The 17,248-nt window shown below is 41.1% G+C and overlaps 1 protein-coding gene across 2 annotated transcripts in view; it reads left to right on the plus strand.

The window, feature by feature from the left end:
* The window catches only part of DGKQ (diacylglycerol kinase theta), a 137,717-nt gene that overhangs the window by 37,768 nt on the left and 82,701 nt on the right, over nt 1-17,248 (plus strand). For both annotated transcript variants that reach the window (XM_054031845.1, XM_054031847.1), the window contains exon 2: nt 1,390-1,469. In XM_054031845.1, the coding sequence (XP_053887820.1) occupies nt 1,390-1,469 (80 nt within the window). The remainder of the gene's footprint in view (nt 1-1,389; nt 1,470-17,248) is intronic.

Genomic DNA, 17,248 nt, shown 5'->3' on the forward strand with positions numbered 1-17,248 from the left:
TGGCTACTACCTCTCTGTACAGGAGTGTCTTGCGGCTCACTAGTCTTCAGGTGGTGACTTGCGATGCAATGTTCTGCCCTTGCTCAAGCAAGCTGAGGAATTGAATGAGAACACAGACCAACATCTTGCCAGTCAGATCGATTTGGTGGCAATTGGCATAAGTGAATTGAATAGACTATTTTAATGGATTTTTATCAGTTGTGGGGTCTTATCCCACACTAGACTCCGTGTGATGAGACACACAACTCCAAAAGCAGGGGGTCTGTGAAGGCATTCTGTCTAGAGAGCTCCACTTACGGGTATTATGAGTAACCAAGTTCTGCTGTTAACTTCTCTCAAAGTCATCAACGCTCTGAAATGTCTGCACCTGTGTGGTTTGTCAAGTTCTGGAACCGTATATTAATACGTTCGTCCTCACGATCCAACTGGCACGGTCTGCTTCTGAATACAGTGAGCGCTATGTATCATTACCGGGCTGACGTGTTAATTCCTAAGTAATCCCAGCTAGTGACACTATACAGATAATGAATGGCAGGGAGTTTATTTCTTATTCAACGGTATCCCTCTTCGTAGATCATGATTAATTTTAATGTTCAGCAATAAGCATTCTATAAAGAGTCTCACATTGTCAGGACAGTGTGTCCTTTTTCCTGAACAGTTGCTTTCCTTAAAACTTTGTACTTCTGAAACTTTGTATTAAAATACTGGCTCCCGATTTGGTCCCATACCAACAGTCCCCCATCACAAAACTCCTCCCAGAGATTCCTACTCCAGGAGTGGAGATGCGTACCGTTGCTTGAACTACGCACTTCACCTATGCAGTTATAATATTTTTTCCTGAGCATTAAAAGCAAGCTAGTGAAACAATTTTCCAGCCCTTTGTAGGTATTAATAATATATTTATTAATTTTAGCAAAATTTACATGGGAGTGTTACTAATGACTTCTGCAATAAAAATTGCAATTCATTTTCAATACTCTAAGCAGCCTATGCTTTGTCGTCTCTTTCTCCACTGCTCCAGTGGGTTTGATCCATGTTTATCCACCATATAGTCCTCCTCCACGTCATGAATTGCAAGGGGAAGAATTCCTCTGTACACAGCCCACCCACTTGGGCCGTGTCCTAGGGCTGGTTCTGGTTGTAAGCAGCTCCCTGTAGTTAAAGCTGCTTGGGGTAGAAGGCCCCTAGTGTGGTGCTGGTGGGGGGACATGGCTCCTTTGACAGCTGGGAAGGGGAGAATGGGCAATACAGGGATAGGATGAACTCTGTTCTCAAACCCTGAGACATTAGTAATAGTACAGTTTAGAAAGTGGTTCTTGAATATATTTGATCTGCTTTGGAAAAAGAAAAGTCTCACGTTTTTGAAACATGCATGTTTTATTTCCACAGTTTGCAACTTTATGTCTCATGAAAAGTGCCTCAAGCATGTGAAGATACCATGCTCGTGTGTTGCGTCAAGTCTCGTAAGGGTGAGTCGGCATGTGTTATGATATACTTTACCTGGCCAGTAACTCAAGTTTATTTGCTATATCTTTCTCATTAGTAAATTAATTATAAAAAAATAGATTCGCTCATTAATTTAATGATTTTAATATAAGCTAAATGTTATTCATTGGTTCAAACTCTTAGATCTTTTCCATGACACAAGTTTTAAATCTAAGCCCTTCTGAACCTGCCTGGAATAGGTGGTTATGCACAAACTGCCTTTAAGGAACGCAACACAGCATTTTTCAAGATTACCAAAGTGCTTTAATGGTGTGTCATTGCCTGGTAGAATTGTCATACCTGAATGTGGTAACTGATTCAGATGAGGTGCAGAGGTACAGTACACTCTTATACGTGGTTTTCTGAGCAAGGTTTTTGGACATTACCACATTTTTTACAGCAATTACACTTCAATAGAGGATGATAAGCCTTTGCTGTTGAATGAAAGAGCTGTTTTTGACTTCTGTAGGTTGGTGCATCTTAACATTTTTGTTCACGTGTGCCCTTTTTTGAGTCTTAATTGTAGCTGTGGATACAGACAGAAAATATCATATTCATAGATTCATAGATTCTAGGACTGGAAGGGACCTTGAGAGGTCATCGAGTCCAGTCCCCTGCCCTCATGGCAGGACCAAATACTGTCTAGACCATCCCTGATAGACATTTATCTAACCTACTCTTAAATATCTCCAGAGATGGAGATTCCACAACCTCCCTAGGCAGTGTTTAACCACCCTGACAGTTAGGAACTTTTCCTATTGTCCAACCTAGACCTGCCTTGCTGCAGTTTAAGCCCATTGCTTCTTGTTCTATCCTTAGAGGCTAAGGTGAACAAGTTTCCTCCCTGCTCCTTATGACACCCTGAAAACTGCTATCATGTCCCCTCTCAGTCTTCTCTTTTCCAAACTAAACAAACCCAATTCTTTCAGCCTTCCTTCATAGGTCATGTTCTCAAGACCTTTAATCATTCTTGTTGCTCTTCTCTGGACCCTTTCCAATTTTTCCACATCTTTCTTGAAATGCGGTGCCCAAAACTGGACGCAATACTCCAGCTGAGGCCTAACCAGAGCAGAGTAGAGCGGAAGAATGACTTCTCGTTTATTGTATATTGTCTCTATATAAATCCATGGTACGACCACATCTTGAATACTGTGGGCAGATCTGGTTGCCCCCATCTCAAAAAAGATATATTGGAATGGGAAAAGGTTCAGAAAAGGGCAACAAAAATGATTAGGGGTATGGAATAGCTTCCATATGAGGAGAGATTAAGAAGACGGGGACTTTTCAGCTTGGAAAAGTGACGATTAAGGGGGGATATGATAGAGGTCTATAAAATCATGACCGGTGTGGAGAACGTAAATAAGGAAGTGTTATTTACTACTTCTCATAACACAAGAACTAGGGGTCATCAAATGAAATCAATAGGCAGCAGATATAAAGCAAACAAAAGGAAGTATTTCTTCACACAATACACAGTCAGTCTGTGGAACTCTTTGCCAGAGAACGTTGTGAAGGCCAAGACTATAACAGGGTTCAAAAAAGAACTAGTATGAATACACACAAAAATTGGATTCAATTTAATTACTAAAGAAGAAGAGCACAAAGAGGTATTATGGAGCTGGAGGAAGATGGAAATGGGAAGATGGGGGCAGTACAATGCCTGGTGAAGTGTTAAGTGGTACGAAAGCTTTAAATAAGGAAAACCTGGAAGAGTTAGAGACATCTGTCATTAAATCAGTCTCAGTGAATCAAAGGGATGTTGATTCAGGTATAACAGAGAAGATAATCAGATACTTTTGGGAACGTTTCAATGGAGAGCCAGCATCTTATCATCTTATACTGATATCTCGGATGTGAACTGCAAGTTTTTATACATAATGTCATTAAAACCCACCCATTCTGTCTGATTGAAACTTTTCCTTAGGTATGTGTGTACACCGCGTGTGACCTAGAACATGCAAATATGAATTGACTAGGATGCTATGGGTGGGGTCATGACAAGAGCCTGTGGCCGTTTTTGGTGGAGGATGTGTGGATCTGGGTGCTTAGTATGAGTGGCTGGTGCTGGCAACAGGAAAAGGATGGCAAGAAGAGCTCCCCTGTCTTCTTCATTCGCAACTTTTGGATCCTAGTGTCCGTTGGATTTTGCTGCGTTTTCCTTCAACTCCTGGGACATGACTTACCAGGTGCTCCTGGTGAACCTACTTGTGGATCATGGCAGGGCTTTGGAGCTGTGCTGTGGCTCCAGCTCCAGGCAAAAACCTGTAGCTCCAGAACTGCTCCATGCTCCAGCTCCGGGCTCCACTCCAAAGCCCTGGATCATGGCCACTGGGGTGGAAAGTACTGCTCCAGATCCTGTTGTTTTAGGTGTATGGGCTTGTGGCTGCAACAACAGGCACTATTTCCAAGGCTACATGCTTTATTTATTTTACTGTTCATGTCACTCTCTGCAAAGAAGCAGATATTACAGCACTGTAAGTCAACAACTGGGTCAGCTACATCATGACGTACGGATAAGTTTGTGAGTAAACTTGGGGAGGGTCATAGATCAGTGAAGTAACAGTTAACTAGTTCAAGTTCTGAGAGAGAGAGAAATGATCATTTTTCTTGGAAATGTGTGACTGATCAAATATTCATTCAAGGACAAGTGCAGAGTCCTGCACTTAGGATGGAAGAATCCCATGCACAGCTACAGGCTGGGGACCGACTGGCTAAGCAGCAGTTCTGCAGAAAAGGACCTGGGGATTACAGTGGACAAGAAGCTGGATGTGAGTCAACAGTGTGCCCTTGCTGCCAAGCAGGCCAACGGCATATTGGGCTGTATTATTAGGAGCATTGCCAGCAGATCAAGGGAAGTGATTATTCCCCTCTATTCGACACTGGTGAGGCCACACCTGGAGTATTGTGTCCACTTTTGGTCCCCCCACTACAGAAGGGATGTGGACAAATTGGAGAGAGTCCAGCGGAGGGCAACGAAAATGATTAGGGGGGCTGGGGCACATGACTTACGAGGAGAGGCTGAGGGAACTGGGGTTATTTAGTCTGCAGAAGAGAAGAGTGAGGGGGGATTTGATAGCAGCCTTCAACTACCTGAAGGCGGGTTCCAAAGAGGATGGAGCTCGGCTGTTCTTAGTGGTGGCAGATGACAGAACAAGAAGCAATAGTCTCAAGTCGCAGTGGGGGAGGTCTAGGTTGGATATTAGGAAACACTATTTCACTAGGAGGGTGGTGAAGCTCTGGAATAGGTTACCTAGGGAGGAGGTGGAATCTCTATCCGTAGAGGTTTTTAAGGCCTGGCTTGATAAAGCCCTGGCTGGGATGATTTAGTTGATGTTGGTCCTGCTTTGAGCAGGGGTTTGGACTAGATGACCTCCTGAGGTCTCTTCCAACCCTGATATTCTAGGATTCGTTCATTTAAATTTGGCATGTGATTTAAAATATCAATTCTTCTTAATTGTGTGACTAAAACCATGAGTCTGAATGTATTAATGTTAAAATCTGTTTGATATTACAATATTGTAGTCTAGTTGTTTTTATTTGTGTCTGGGTGCAGGTTGTTTTCCCCACTTTTCTCTAATATTTTATCTGATGTTTTATTTTTGCTTAAACAGTCAAAATACAAACAATAGCATATTTTATTTAACTTTAGATCGTCCTCTCCTACACCTACGGTTGTGCAGCATGCCTTGTAACAATTGGCAGCTTTCCACACTCAGAATTGTCCACCTGTCAGTGTTGCTGTACAGAGTTGTAAAGGGCTGAAGAACCTTCATGTAGAAAGGTGCTATATAAAATTTAAGATAGTCCAGAAGTAAACAGAACAGTTTCTTCACACAATGCACAATCAACCTGTGGATCTCTTTGCCAGAGGATGTTGTGAAGGCCAAGACTATAACAGGGTTCAAAAAAGAACTAGATAAGTTCATGGAGGTTAGGTCCATCAATGGCTATTAGCCAGGATGGGCAGGGATGGTGTCCCTAGCCTCTGTTTGCCAGAAGCTGGGAATGAGTGACAGGGAAAGGATCATTTCATGATTCCCTGTTCTGTTCATTCCCTCAGAAGCACTTGGCATTGGCCACTGTTGGAAGACAGGATACTGGGCTAGATGGACCTTGGGTCTGACCCAGTATGGCCGTTCTTATGTTCTTGTTTTCTTGATGGGGTTATCTGACTTCTGTTAACCTGGCCCGCTGAGCAAGTGAAGGCTGCCATGTGGGAGATCTTGTTTTGTGTGTAGTCTACATGAAGTAAATATTGAACATGGTTCTTTAATTAAAAAACATAACAAAGCAAAACAACTGATGATGGTTTATAATATATGTGGAAAATTTATTTTTGCATCCATCACCATCCCTTCAGATTATTTACATGTGGTTCTTTATGGAAAGCTCTGATGTATGAGGCGGTGTTAAGAGGGTATTTTTCCTGTCATTTTCTCCTTGTGTATTAATATTAAGCTTATGACATAAATTACATTTTTAATCTCTTGGATTTTATCTGGAACAGACAAAGTCCATCTGTGACCGTGTTTCATTTGATGTTAAATCAGACTGTCAGAGAACCGTTTTTCAATGATTGTCTCATGGAAATTTTCATACCTAAACAGAGCTTGTTTTCCAGGATCAAGCAAAGGCTCATGCAGTCTCAAAGATGTCATGACTGCAGCTAGTCTCAGATAAGTTCTGGACTCGGAGATTCGCACGGATGCCTTACCAAGTTGTTTTTTGCTTGCACTCAGTGTTTCAGACTGGAATCAGTATTTCAAAACCTGTTTTTGTAGAGAGTCCAGCTTGCCAAATGTCCATTTCTGCTGTTCATGGGGTGTTTCTGTTTTAGTTTTGTCTTGTCATTTAAAAAAAATGTACTCTTTGTACTGTCTCAGGTGTTTAAAAAACTAACTGTATTGTCCTAAGCGGGAAACACTGCATATCCTCACTGTGTGTTTCATCCTAGTTATGTAGGTGACATTATGTGTTGTGTAAGTGTTCTCCGGGCTTTGCCTGGACATAGAAATGTTTGCATTTTTTTTGTTTTGATGTAACAGATTGTGGCCATATAGAGAAGTTTTTTAGTTTTTATGAGTTTTCTATGATAAATGCTTGCTTTTAGAGAAGCGAGGTATTTGTAGTACTTGTTATCTGAGCTTGGCTAGCTCCGTTTGTAGAGCATCAGACTTTTAGTCTGAGGGTCCAGGGTTTAAGTCCCTGGTCAGGTGATAAACTACTTACCAAGATCTTAAAAATCTGTCTTTCTGGAGTCCTCTTTGATGTTACTTTTGGGAGGAGCTCAGTGGTTTGAGCATTGGCCTGCTAAACCCAGGGTAGTGAGTTCAATCCTTGACGGGGCCATTTAGGGATCTGGGGCAAAAATCTGTCTGGGGATTGGTCCTGCTTTGAGCAGGGGGTTGGACTAGATGACCTCCTGAGGTCCCTTCCAACCCTGATATTTTATGATTCTATGAATGTAGTTGTGTTTAATGCAATTGTTACCCAAGATTTATATTTCTGGAGTTGTATGTGGACTAGAATCTGTCATAGTCCAACAATAGCATATTAATTTTGTGCAAACTAGGGTATCTATACAAAAGCGTGCCGAGATAGATCCCATCTACAATTCTTGATTGCATATATACTGATTTAAAACTGCAAGTCTATATTAAGGCTTTCTGTATAGTAATTTGTTTAGAACTTATTAGTTACTGGTTGCTTGCATGTGTGATACTGGTATTTAATTTTTTTCTTGCTGATTCAGATACTGGGAAATCAAGATTATAGTTCCCATAAAATGTTGCCCAGAGACCAGAATTTGCTGTTGACTGTCTTGCGGAAGAGATGTCACTACGGTTGCTTCAGATTACTAGTGTCTTGGGTGGATGTTTAACAACTGAAAGTGGTGAATGTAGCATCTCCTTCTCCCATGCCCATGAATTGTGATTGACTGAGCACCATTTGCTCCCAGTAGGTAGAAATCTAACTTTCCTTCCAAAGACATTTCCCTTTGAACCCTGGGAAAGCTTACATTGTTTAAGTTTCTTTTTCACAAATGACAGATTTATTGCCCTGATTACAGGTTGATGTGACAGAGTGGGGGCAAGAGGGAAATATCAGTGCAGCTTTCCAGGGGTCTGTGACATCTGTGAGCAGGTGGTTGACCTTGTCTGTTGACCTGATATTTTCCCCCCATTGGCTCCAGCTATGCACAGTTGATTGGTTGTATTTGTCAGTTGTTGTATTTCTCCTAAGCTGCTGGAAGACGTGAAAAGGGGTGTGTGGGGGGGGAGGGAGGGAGAAATACAGAGTTAGGTTAATCCCTATTTAAAACTATTGATAATCCGTTCTGCATTAAACATTCCATGGTTGATGGTAACAGTTCCATGCCTCTTTATCTAGTCTTCACCACTGTAGCATTTTGCCTCGGTATTAGGAGCCTCACAGGAGTGAGTTCCACCAAAGGGGTAAAAATCCAAATAGCATCATCACCGTCCCCGTTTGCCTGAGATTTTAAGGAAGTGCCTAAGAGTGCTCAGTCACTTACTAAGATTTATCAAAATCAGGCATTTGATAACTTCCAAGATTTCAGATACAAACGTGTTACATTCAGGTGGAGGGAACAATGTCGGGACAGGGATAGCTTGGGGAAACGAGGGATGGAAAGAAGAAGAGGAGCGTGGAAGGTGGAGAAAGTGAGGCTAGTGGTGGAGGGACTGGGTGAGAGTGAGGAGTGGGAGGAGGTTGGGGCAAACAGCCTATCAGAGGATAGAAAACTGTGTCCAGAATCCCAGTGGAGAATGCCGTCTCCTGACATCACCTGTCTGAAGGTACCTCAGCCTTCCCTCACTTCTGTTTTCAGGAGTTGCTGCTTGCTACTGGAATCTGCTTCTGCTGCCCGGAGTGCTGTGGTGATGCTTGCGGTTCCTGGGGAGGGTCGGCGTCTGCTGGGGCCTGATGCCCTGGGGTGTGTGTGTGTGAAGGGATATTTAAACATAACTCGGGGTGATCTGAAGTCGAACAGAACAGCTAGTTACCAACTTGGATCTTGGCCAGGATCATGGGCTCTGATGAGGTGCCGTAGCAACTTAAAATGACCCCCGCTTTGCTTTGTAGCTCATCTGCTGAGCGGTGACATTTCCAGCGACATGGTGCCCCATAATAGTGCCCCGTCAGTGAGACGAGCAGTACCTGTTGAATCATCAAAATCATTCCTTGGAAGTGTCCCATCCAATATTGACCCAGCCCAGCCCACCTGAGCTTTGAAGATTAGACTGGTCTGTATGATGGCAGGTCACTAGAAGAATTTTGTTTGTTCTAAAAATCAGCTGACATCAAACATTATTCCTGTGAGAGACAGGGGTGATTTTAGAAGTGGAAATGAGAGAACTCCGTTTTTTGTTTTGTTTTTTAAAGTGGTAAATTTTGTGTGTGTGTGTGTGTGTGTGTGTGTGTTTGTGTATTTGTGTTTTAAGAGGCTGGGAAAGGATGGACAGGTGAGCTCAATCTCTGTATGAATCACAACTAGTGACACTGGTTATAAAACTCTCCTCTCCCTCTCATATAAACATATTTGGGTATGAGATGAGTGACTTCAGCACTCATGGATTTAAAAAAGGAAAGTTTATATATTCTCCCTGTGGTAAATGAAGGTTGCGGGGAGTGAGGGGGGGAATAGCTCCCTTTTATGGACAGCCAGCCAGCTAGCTATAAAGTCTCTCTTGGTGGCTGCTCTCTGCTTGCTTTACCTGTAAAGGGTTAACAAAGTCATCCAGGTAAAGAAAAGGGCACCTGACAAAAGAGCCAATGGGAGGCCTAGAACTTTTTAAAATGGGGAAAGAAGCTTTCCCTTTGTGTCTGTGGTTGTTCTCTGGAGAGGGGGGACAGAGCAGGACAGGGTTGAAGTTATGTTGTAAGCAGCTTTAAAATCAGGTATGAAAAAACATCCGTTCATTCCTAAGACCTGGGTCCAAGCAGGGCTGGCTCCAGCTTTTTTGCCGCCCCAAGCGGCCAAGTGGGGGGGAGAAAAAAAGAAAAAAGAAAAAAAAAGAGATAAAGCCATGATGGGTGGCACTTCGGTTATTAATTATTAGTTTATCTAAAATTGTAATTAAAAGTTATTTAATTTTAGTCATCCATTTGAAGATTAGCAAACATGTAGGTTAAAATACCAACACCTTTTTAAATACTATTTTCTTGGCATAAACTTGTACATGTAACAATCATGTTCAAGATGCATCTGTCTGAGGACTTCATCTAGTGCCAGTAGTTTTACTGCCTAAGTGCTTCTCTGGTTCTGCAAGGTGAGGTCCCCCCTAGTAGACTTCATGAGATTTCTGCTCTTCTCCTTTTCCTGTGTGTATACAACTTTTTGACTCTGTTCTTTCCGCTCCTCCCCTTTTGGTTTCTTTGGCTTTAGTGTGAAAGTTTTGTTCAAGCCAAAGGGGTCTGCAGCATGTCCTCAACGTGGTCAGGCTCCAGACTAATCCAGTCTTATCTGGCAGGTTGTTTGACAGATGTGCCCCCTTGACTGAGAAGGATCTGCCTACAGATCTCTTGCTGTTCATCCTGGGTTTTGAGAGCTGCATTGTTCCCACAAGACAGTTGCCTGGAGCCTCACAAAAGGGTAGGAGACATGATGTGACAAATTGTTGAGCTACCAACAAAGCGAGGCACAGTGTACTTTTTTTCTTACATTATAAGCACAGGAAACTTAAACTGATAAAATTTTTTGACTGTTCCAAATGTTTTCACTGCTCCAAATTTTTCATCTCCTTCTCCAAGCCCCCATGTCCTACCTCCCTAGGCAGGAGAACACCATATAAACTCTTGTAAACTTGATAGCTGTAGCCTGTCATGAGAATTCACATACTAGCTCTGAATTCACAATCTTTCACATTCAGAAATAGGATAGGTTTCAGAGTGGTAGCCGTGTTAGACTGTATCAGCAAAAAGAACGAGGAGACCTTAGAGATTTAACAAATTTATTTGGACATAAGCATCCGATGAGGTGGGTTTTAGCCCACGAAAGCTCATGCCCAAATAAATTTGTTAGTCTCTAAGGTGCCACAAGTATTCCTAGAAGTAGGATAGATACTCCCTGGGAGGCTGTCATTTCATTTTCTATTTTTATTTTTGGTTTTTCTTCCCTTAATAGGATCCATAAAAGCATTGATTTCTGTAGTGGTAATAAAGGCAAGGTGTCCTTTTATTCTCAGTTATCAGATTTGCTTTTGATGTTGCGAAAAGGAACAGTCTCCAGCAGGTCTTGATGATAGCAGAAAACTCTATTGAATGAGTCATTCTTTCAAGTAGAAGCATGACTCATACAAAAAAGTTTTCTGCTATAGAAGTACCATAGGGTCTAGGGGGACCTGTGTATTCAGACTGCATGAAATTGACCATAAGCTTTCGAATTGCAAGGCTGCCCTTGAGAACTACCACCAACAGTGGGTCTAATCTGCTGTTTGTATGACACATTTCAGACAAATTGGGTCAACTGTAGGAATACATTTGCTTCTGATACAGTGAAGTAATGTACAGATTTATACTGTTTCCCTTGCATCAGCCACAATAGAAATTTTGGGTATTGGCTATATTAGCTAATTTTAAGTGTATTCATCTGTTTCTTGTCCTGAGATATGTTCCCACCCCTTTGTAATGTTAATTTTTGTTTGATTACAAAATTTATATGAGAGAGACTTTGGACTTTTTACCAGAAATTGCTTTTAACTTGCATTCTTCTTGTCCCAAGAAAAGTGGTGAAATTAACATAGTTACTCAGCATGGAGACTACTTGTGTTCTTTAGACCAATTTATAAAAGTAAATAAATAGCAGTTACAGAAGGTGCATGTACTCCTAACCAAAAAGAAAGCAGGAAGGCAAGCTAAAACCAGTATAGTTAAAATACAAGATTAGAGGTTATTCAAACTAAGCCTACTTTTCTAAAAATAAAAATCCAGACCAAGTGAAGTCAATAGAAAACAGTGGTGGTTGGTAAGTTGGAAACTAGGAAAGCAAAGAAAATTAGGAGAGAAAACTAACAAATACACCCACACACCCCGAAACTCAGGGAATTCTTGAGGTATATTAGAAGCAGGAAGGCGTCCCCTGGACAACCACTGCGTCAAGGGAACAACCAAGGCAGATATGAATGTTGTAGAGAAACTAAATGATTTCTGTGAAAGAGTCTCCCACACATAGGATGTGGACTTGACATCTACTCCAGACTTTTACTCTTTCCAGATGAGGCACTAACAGAGACTGAAATGTCAAAATAAGAAATACTGGAATAAAATGATAAATTGAATAGCAAAGAGACAAGGTGGGTGAGGTAATATCTTTTATTGGACCAACTTTTGTGGGTAAAAGAGAGAAGCTTTCATGCTACACAGAGCTCTTCAGGTAGTCAGAAGGACTAGACTGCATTCATCCAAGAGTTCTGAAGAAACTGGGGGTGAGAGTGTTATGATTTTCAAAGCAGTCATGGGGATTTAGACATGTCTCCCATTCCTGTAGCTAGTCTGTTTGAAAATATAAGATATCATGTATTAAAACCAGCTTCTAGATTGGAGGATAGCAAACGTACCTACTTTTTTAAAAGGGCACTTGGGGGTTATTCTGGGAATTAGAGCAGTGAGTGTTACTTCAGTATCAGGTATATTGGTTGAAGTATTAATTAAAGACCATTCTAAAACATCTAGTTGAGCATGATGTGATGGAGATCTTGCTAAGATATTTTGTACCCTAACAGTAAACTAGAATTTTATTGAGCATCTCAACAAAATAGTGGATAAAGGAGAAGCAGCTGATGTGACTTATTTGGCCGTTCAAAAGACCTTCAGCTCTTTCACAAGGGGCAATTAAGGTAACTAATCCTGGGGTGAAAAATAAAAGGCTATAAAACCAGGACCGTACCAAATTCACGGTCCATTTTGGTCAATTTCACGGTCATAGGATTTTTAAAATAGTAAATCTCATGATTTCAGCTATTTAAATCTGAAATGGCACAGTGTTGTAACTGTAGGAGTCCTGACCCATCTCCGAAGGCAGCAGCGCAGAAGTAAGGATGGCATGGTATGGTATTGCCACCTTTACTTCTGCGCTGCTGCTGGCGGGGCGCTGCCTTCAGAGCTGGGTGCCTGGCCAGCAGTTGCCACTCTCCGGACACCCAGCTCTGAAGGCAGTGGAGAAGTAAGGGTGGCAGTACCGCAACCCCCCTACTATAATCTTGCAGCCCCTCCCCCCAAGCCTCTTTTGGGTCAGGACCCCCAGTTTGAAAAATAAATCTGTATAGTATAAGGTAAAAGCGCACACAAGACCAGATTTCATGGGGGAGACCCGGTCCGTGACGCATTTTTCACAGACGTGAATTTGGTAGGGCCCTAGCTGTAACAAATTAGAAATCGTCTGAAAGAGGAAATGGCAGGGTGGGGGAAGAAGTTGGAAAAAGGAGACTTCTGCCGGTTGTTGGGTGTTTGGGGTTTTGTTTTTGTTATGAGATCAAGCCCTTTAAAAGTCAGGAAAATTCTGAAGATTAAGATTATTTCAAGTAATGTTAATTCGTCCACTTTGCATAGATGTAATATTTCCTGGTCGTTTTCCTCTGTTAAAGACATGTTGTATTGATAACTATCTTAAAGGGGTAAAGAGTTAAAGGTGTTCATGAACTCTTTCACTGTCCAACATTAAACAGCAATAGGTGGGTTCTGGGTTATTGTTAAACAGAGCCCTTGGTTTTACTCAGTTACTTAGCAAACAACCAAAAGGATTCATTCATATTGAAAGTTTATTGATTAAACACAAGAAAGAACATGAAGTTAAAACAAGCATTTATATTGAAACTGTGGTTGAGTGATGATGTAAAACAGACTTAGTTAGACCTTATGAAAGTCTGTCTCCTTTTGGTGTCAAAACTATCCGTCTCTTATTTTCAGAACAGCCTTTCTTTGATGAAAAGGCAAAGGTTAATTTTACTCTGTCCTGATGTGAAGGGCATCTACTTAGCCTGTTCTTAACAAGCAGGCAGACTAAAGGTGGAGGGAAGTCAGGGTAGAAAAGATGGGTGAAATATGGCTTTGGTTGATATTTTTGGAACACTGGATCACTGGTTAGTTACGAGTGGATGCTTTGGCTGGGTAGTCAACCAAGACGACTGCTGCTTTGACCCTGGTTAGTTATGATCCGGTCAGGGCTGTCATCTGGTTGGATCCTTTCTCCTCAGACAAGGCAGGCTTGGATGACTGCAGTATAGTTGACTTCAGGATTCAGTGAAAAGCCGGGAGTGAGAGAGGTTAGGAAGAAAGAGAGAAACCGTGGGCAGAAGATAACACAAGAGAAGGGAATACAATACAGGATCTTACATGTCTTTGTGGTGCTGGTAGTTAGCTCTCCCCGCTGGCAGGCTGAGAACTGGCTGTCATGATGATGTGATGACTTTCAGCACTCACAGGTGAAAACCAAGTTCCTTAAATAAGAGTGAGGCCAGCCGGCCTTCCCTATTATTCCCCATTATTGTATATAGGAAGGCAGAATTCACTTTCTTCATGTGGCAGCTAATGGAAGTCTGTTTCGAAAGCAGATCGTGGTTTGGAGTACGGCAACCATGTTAAGTCGGTTGTTCGAATCTTAGTTGAGGATTTCCAGACTTTTGCGCATACTTTGTTTTTTCATTATTTATTAGTGTATCTTAGCAGCTTCCGATGGCACCACACAGGCCCCATTGTGTCCAGTGCTTTGCAAACAACTGGAAAGACAGTGTTTGATTTTTCCTGTCCCCAGTTTCACAACACTGTAATGCCCTGCCCTGAAGAGCTTACAATCTCATGTCATGTTAATTTTTGAAAAGCGAACATTCCAATCACACATTGTTCTCCCAGGGTGAATGCTTTCAAAGCCTTGAGTCTTTTGACTGGGTATATACTTTTGAGATTGTTTTGAAGGCTAGAAGCAATTATGCGTGGCATTGTTGGGAGCTTATCTGTAGCGCAAAGGTTAAGAGAATTGGAAAATCCCTAGCAGAATTAGAAAAGGCCAGTACAGCTGCTGTAGATAGCTGAAAACAGAATGGTCATCCCCGTGCCACAAATACCGGTTAATGTTTCTGTCTACACAATACTCTTGATTTTACTTTATGAACAGTAGTTTGCATCTCAGCCACCCGATAGGAAGAATTTTTAACATAATTTAGAAGTGCCGTGGTCGGTAAATCATATAAATGTAGAAGAAAATAAGGTTAATCATAGTAAAGGATAGTGTTTATAGTGGTAGCAACAAAAGGCCTTTGAAGATTATTGAAAGCAGAGCCATTTGATGATGGTAAAAGCAGTTTGTTTATAGTGTACGGTACATTTCTATATGGTATAGTAAGTAATACAGCAAGACAATATCCAGTTACGTGGCAAGACAGTATCCAAAGGACAGTACTCAGATGTCTTCATGAGTTACGGCTGGAAACAAAATGCTGAAATGAAGAATTCGGGAATATTCTGTTCACAAGTAAACTGGGTATTCCAGGGCATTTCAAGGTATACATTGAAATAAGCATTAACACTGATCTTTGTGTCAGTAGAGGGTTGGTCAGGACTGTATTGGCACTTAGACGTTTTAATGGCATTTCATGGTTAAAGTTTCTATATTGTTCTGTACAAATTGATTTTAGTGTCATCGGACTGGAAAAGGAGCTCTGCAATTGATGAGAACCAAGAAATTGCAACTCTCTTTGTGACCATGTAAGCCATCTCCCGTACTTTTAATGCACAATATCAATACAGCTACTGCATCTCATTTCAAAATGAGTCCTGTTTCAGGACTTGGACTACAAGCTCATCACCAGATCTTCCCTGGTAAGGGATTGTCCTGAAGACAGGACAAGAAGTGATGGGCTTAATCTGCAGCAGAGAGAGATTACACGAGCTATTACACTTCCCAACTGTAAGGATAGTTAAGCTCTGGAACAGGATTCCAAGGGAGGTGGTGGAATCACATCATTGGAGGTTTTTAGGAACAGGCTGAACAAACACTCATCAGGGATGGTCTAGGTTTACTTGATCCTTCCTCAGCACAGGGGGCTGGACATCTAGACCTCCTGAGGTCCCTTCCAGCCCTACACTTCTATGATTCTCTGCTGCTGCAGAACGGTTAGCTTCCGTCAAATGGACATTTTCTGACAGAAAAGTGTTCCGTCTGAACATTTCTAACCAGCACTAATGTGAATACAGTCTTGTGGCTGAGATGTTACACACACATATTAGGAAATTTGAAATTACAGTGTATACATGTATACGTATAGGAATCATCATAACTTGACCCAAGTGCCATTTTTTGTCATAATAGAAAATTTAAAAACTAGTGCCTATGCGCAGGGCTGTGAGTTATGGTTGCTGTGGGAATTATATTGACATTTATGCATCTATGGTTGTAACTTTAGTGTGAGGAAAACATGATTTTAATATACCTGGGAATATGTTTTAAGTACAGTGTTTCAGTTGTATTTTTGCCTTTAGGGAGGGAATCCTTTCATCATCATCTTCTTCTTTCCCCCTTTTGTCCAGCTGAATTAATTCAGATTAGGAGATCAACAATTCATGTTAGGAATTTGCTCCGGCAATTTAAAAAAATAAAAAGTATTTTACTTTGTTTTTGATTTCCCCATCCCTTGTTTCATTTATCTGTCAGTCTCTGTCCCATCATTCTGTACCCATCCAATCACCTGGGATCTCTTTCCCCATCCTGCGACTGACAAACCTTTGTTTCACTTTGTCATGAACATTTCTGGAATAGAATTGCTTAGCATAATCATGACTGTGTTCTGCTATATTAGAGCTTCCCAGTGCAAACCCTTTAGAAACTGACTGGAATGATGTGATTCTGATCAATTTCAGATTGTTGCTAACAAATACAGGAAAATCCTAATACTCAAGGAACAGTCAGATCTTGCTTAATAATAATTCTGTGGGGTGATCTGCTAGAGTGAGCATGGAAATGTGGTATTTGTGTGATCTCATGTATCATCTAAAAGCTGCTGTTAACACATTTTTACTGGAAATGATTTTTATTGTGCAATGTCGTAGTGAAATGTTGTTCCAAATGTACTTCAGATAGTTTTTTTATCAGAATGTGACAAGGCTAATTGTCATGGAGCCATAGATGATGATAAATGATGTGACGTCGTAGCTTGTCATGAAGGGTACGTGGATTACTCAATTCAAGAGGCACACTGTGTGTAATATAAAATTGTACATTTGAAATTTTAAAATGTAATTAACCTAAATTATACCTGAACTTTGTGACATCAGTCATTTGAATTCTAAAGTCTAAAAGAGACATTTGCACTTCTGGCTTATTGTATGAGTGTCCTAATGAGACGGGAATATGCTACTTCAAATACTAGTGTCTCCAGAGTATGGATTAAATACATAAATAAGAATCCTTTTAAATTTTCCATTTCGTGTTTTCATTTTTCATTCATAAATAGTGGTGTCCCTCAAGGGTCTGTATTGGAACGAGTACCGTTCAACGTACTCAGAAATGATCTGGAAAAAGGGGTAAAGTTGGCAAAATTTGCAGATGATACAAAACTATTCAAGATAGTTAAGTACCAGGCAGACTGCAAAGAGCTACAAAGGGATTTCTCAAAACTGGGTGACTGGGCAACAAAATGGCAGATGAAATTCAAGGTTGATAAATGCAAAGTAATGCACATTGGAAAACATAATCCCAACTATACATATAAAATGATGGGGTCTAAATTAGCTGTTACCACTCAAGAAAGAG

The sequence above is a fragment of the Malaclemys terrapin genome, chromosome 6 (genome assembly GCF_027887155.1).
Source record: "Malaclemys terrapin pileata isolate rMalTer1 chromosome 6, rMalTer1.hap1, whole genome shotgun sequence".
In the NCBI taxonomy this organism is placed as follows: Eukaryota; Metazoa; Chordata; order Testudines; family Emydidae; genus Malaclemys; species Malaclemys terrapin.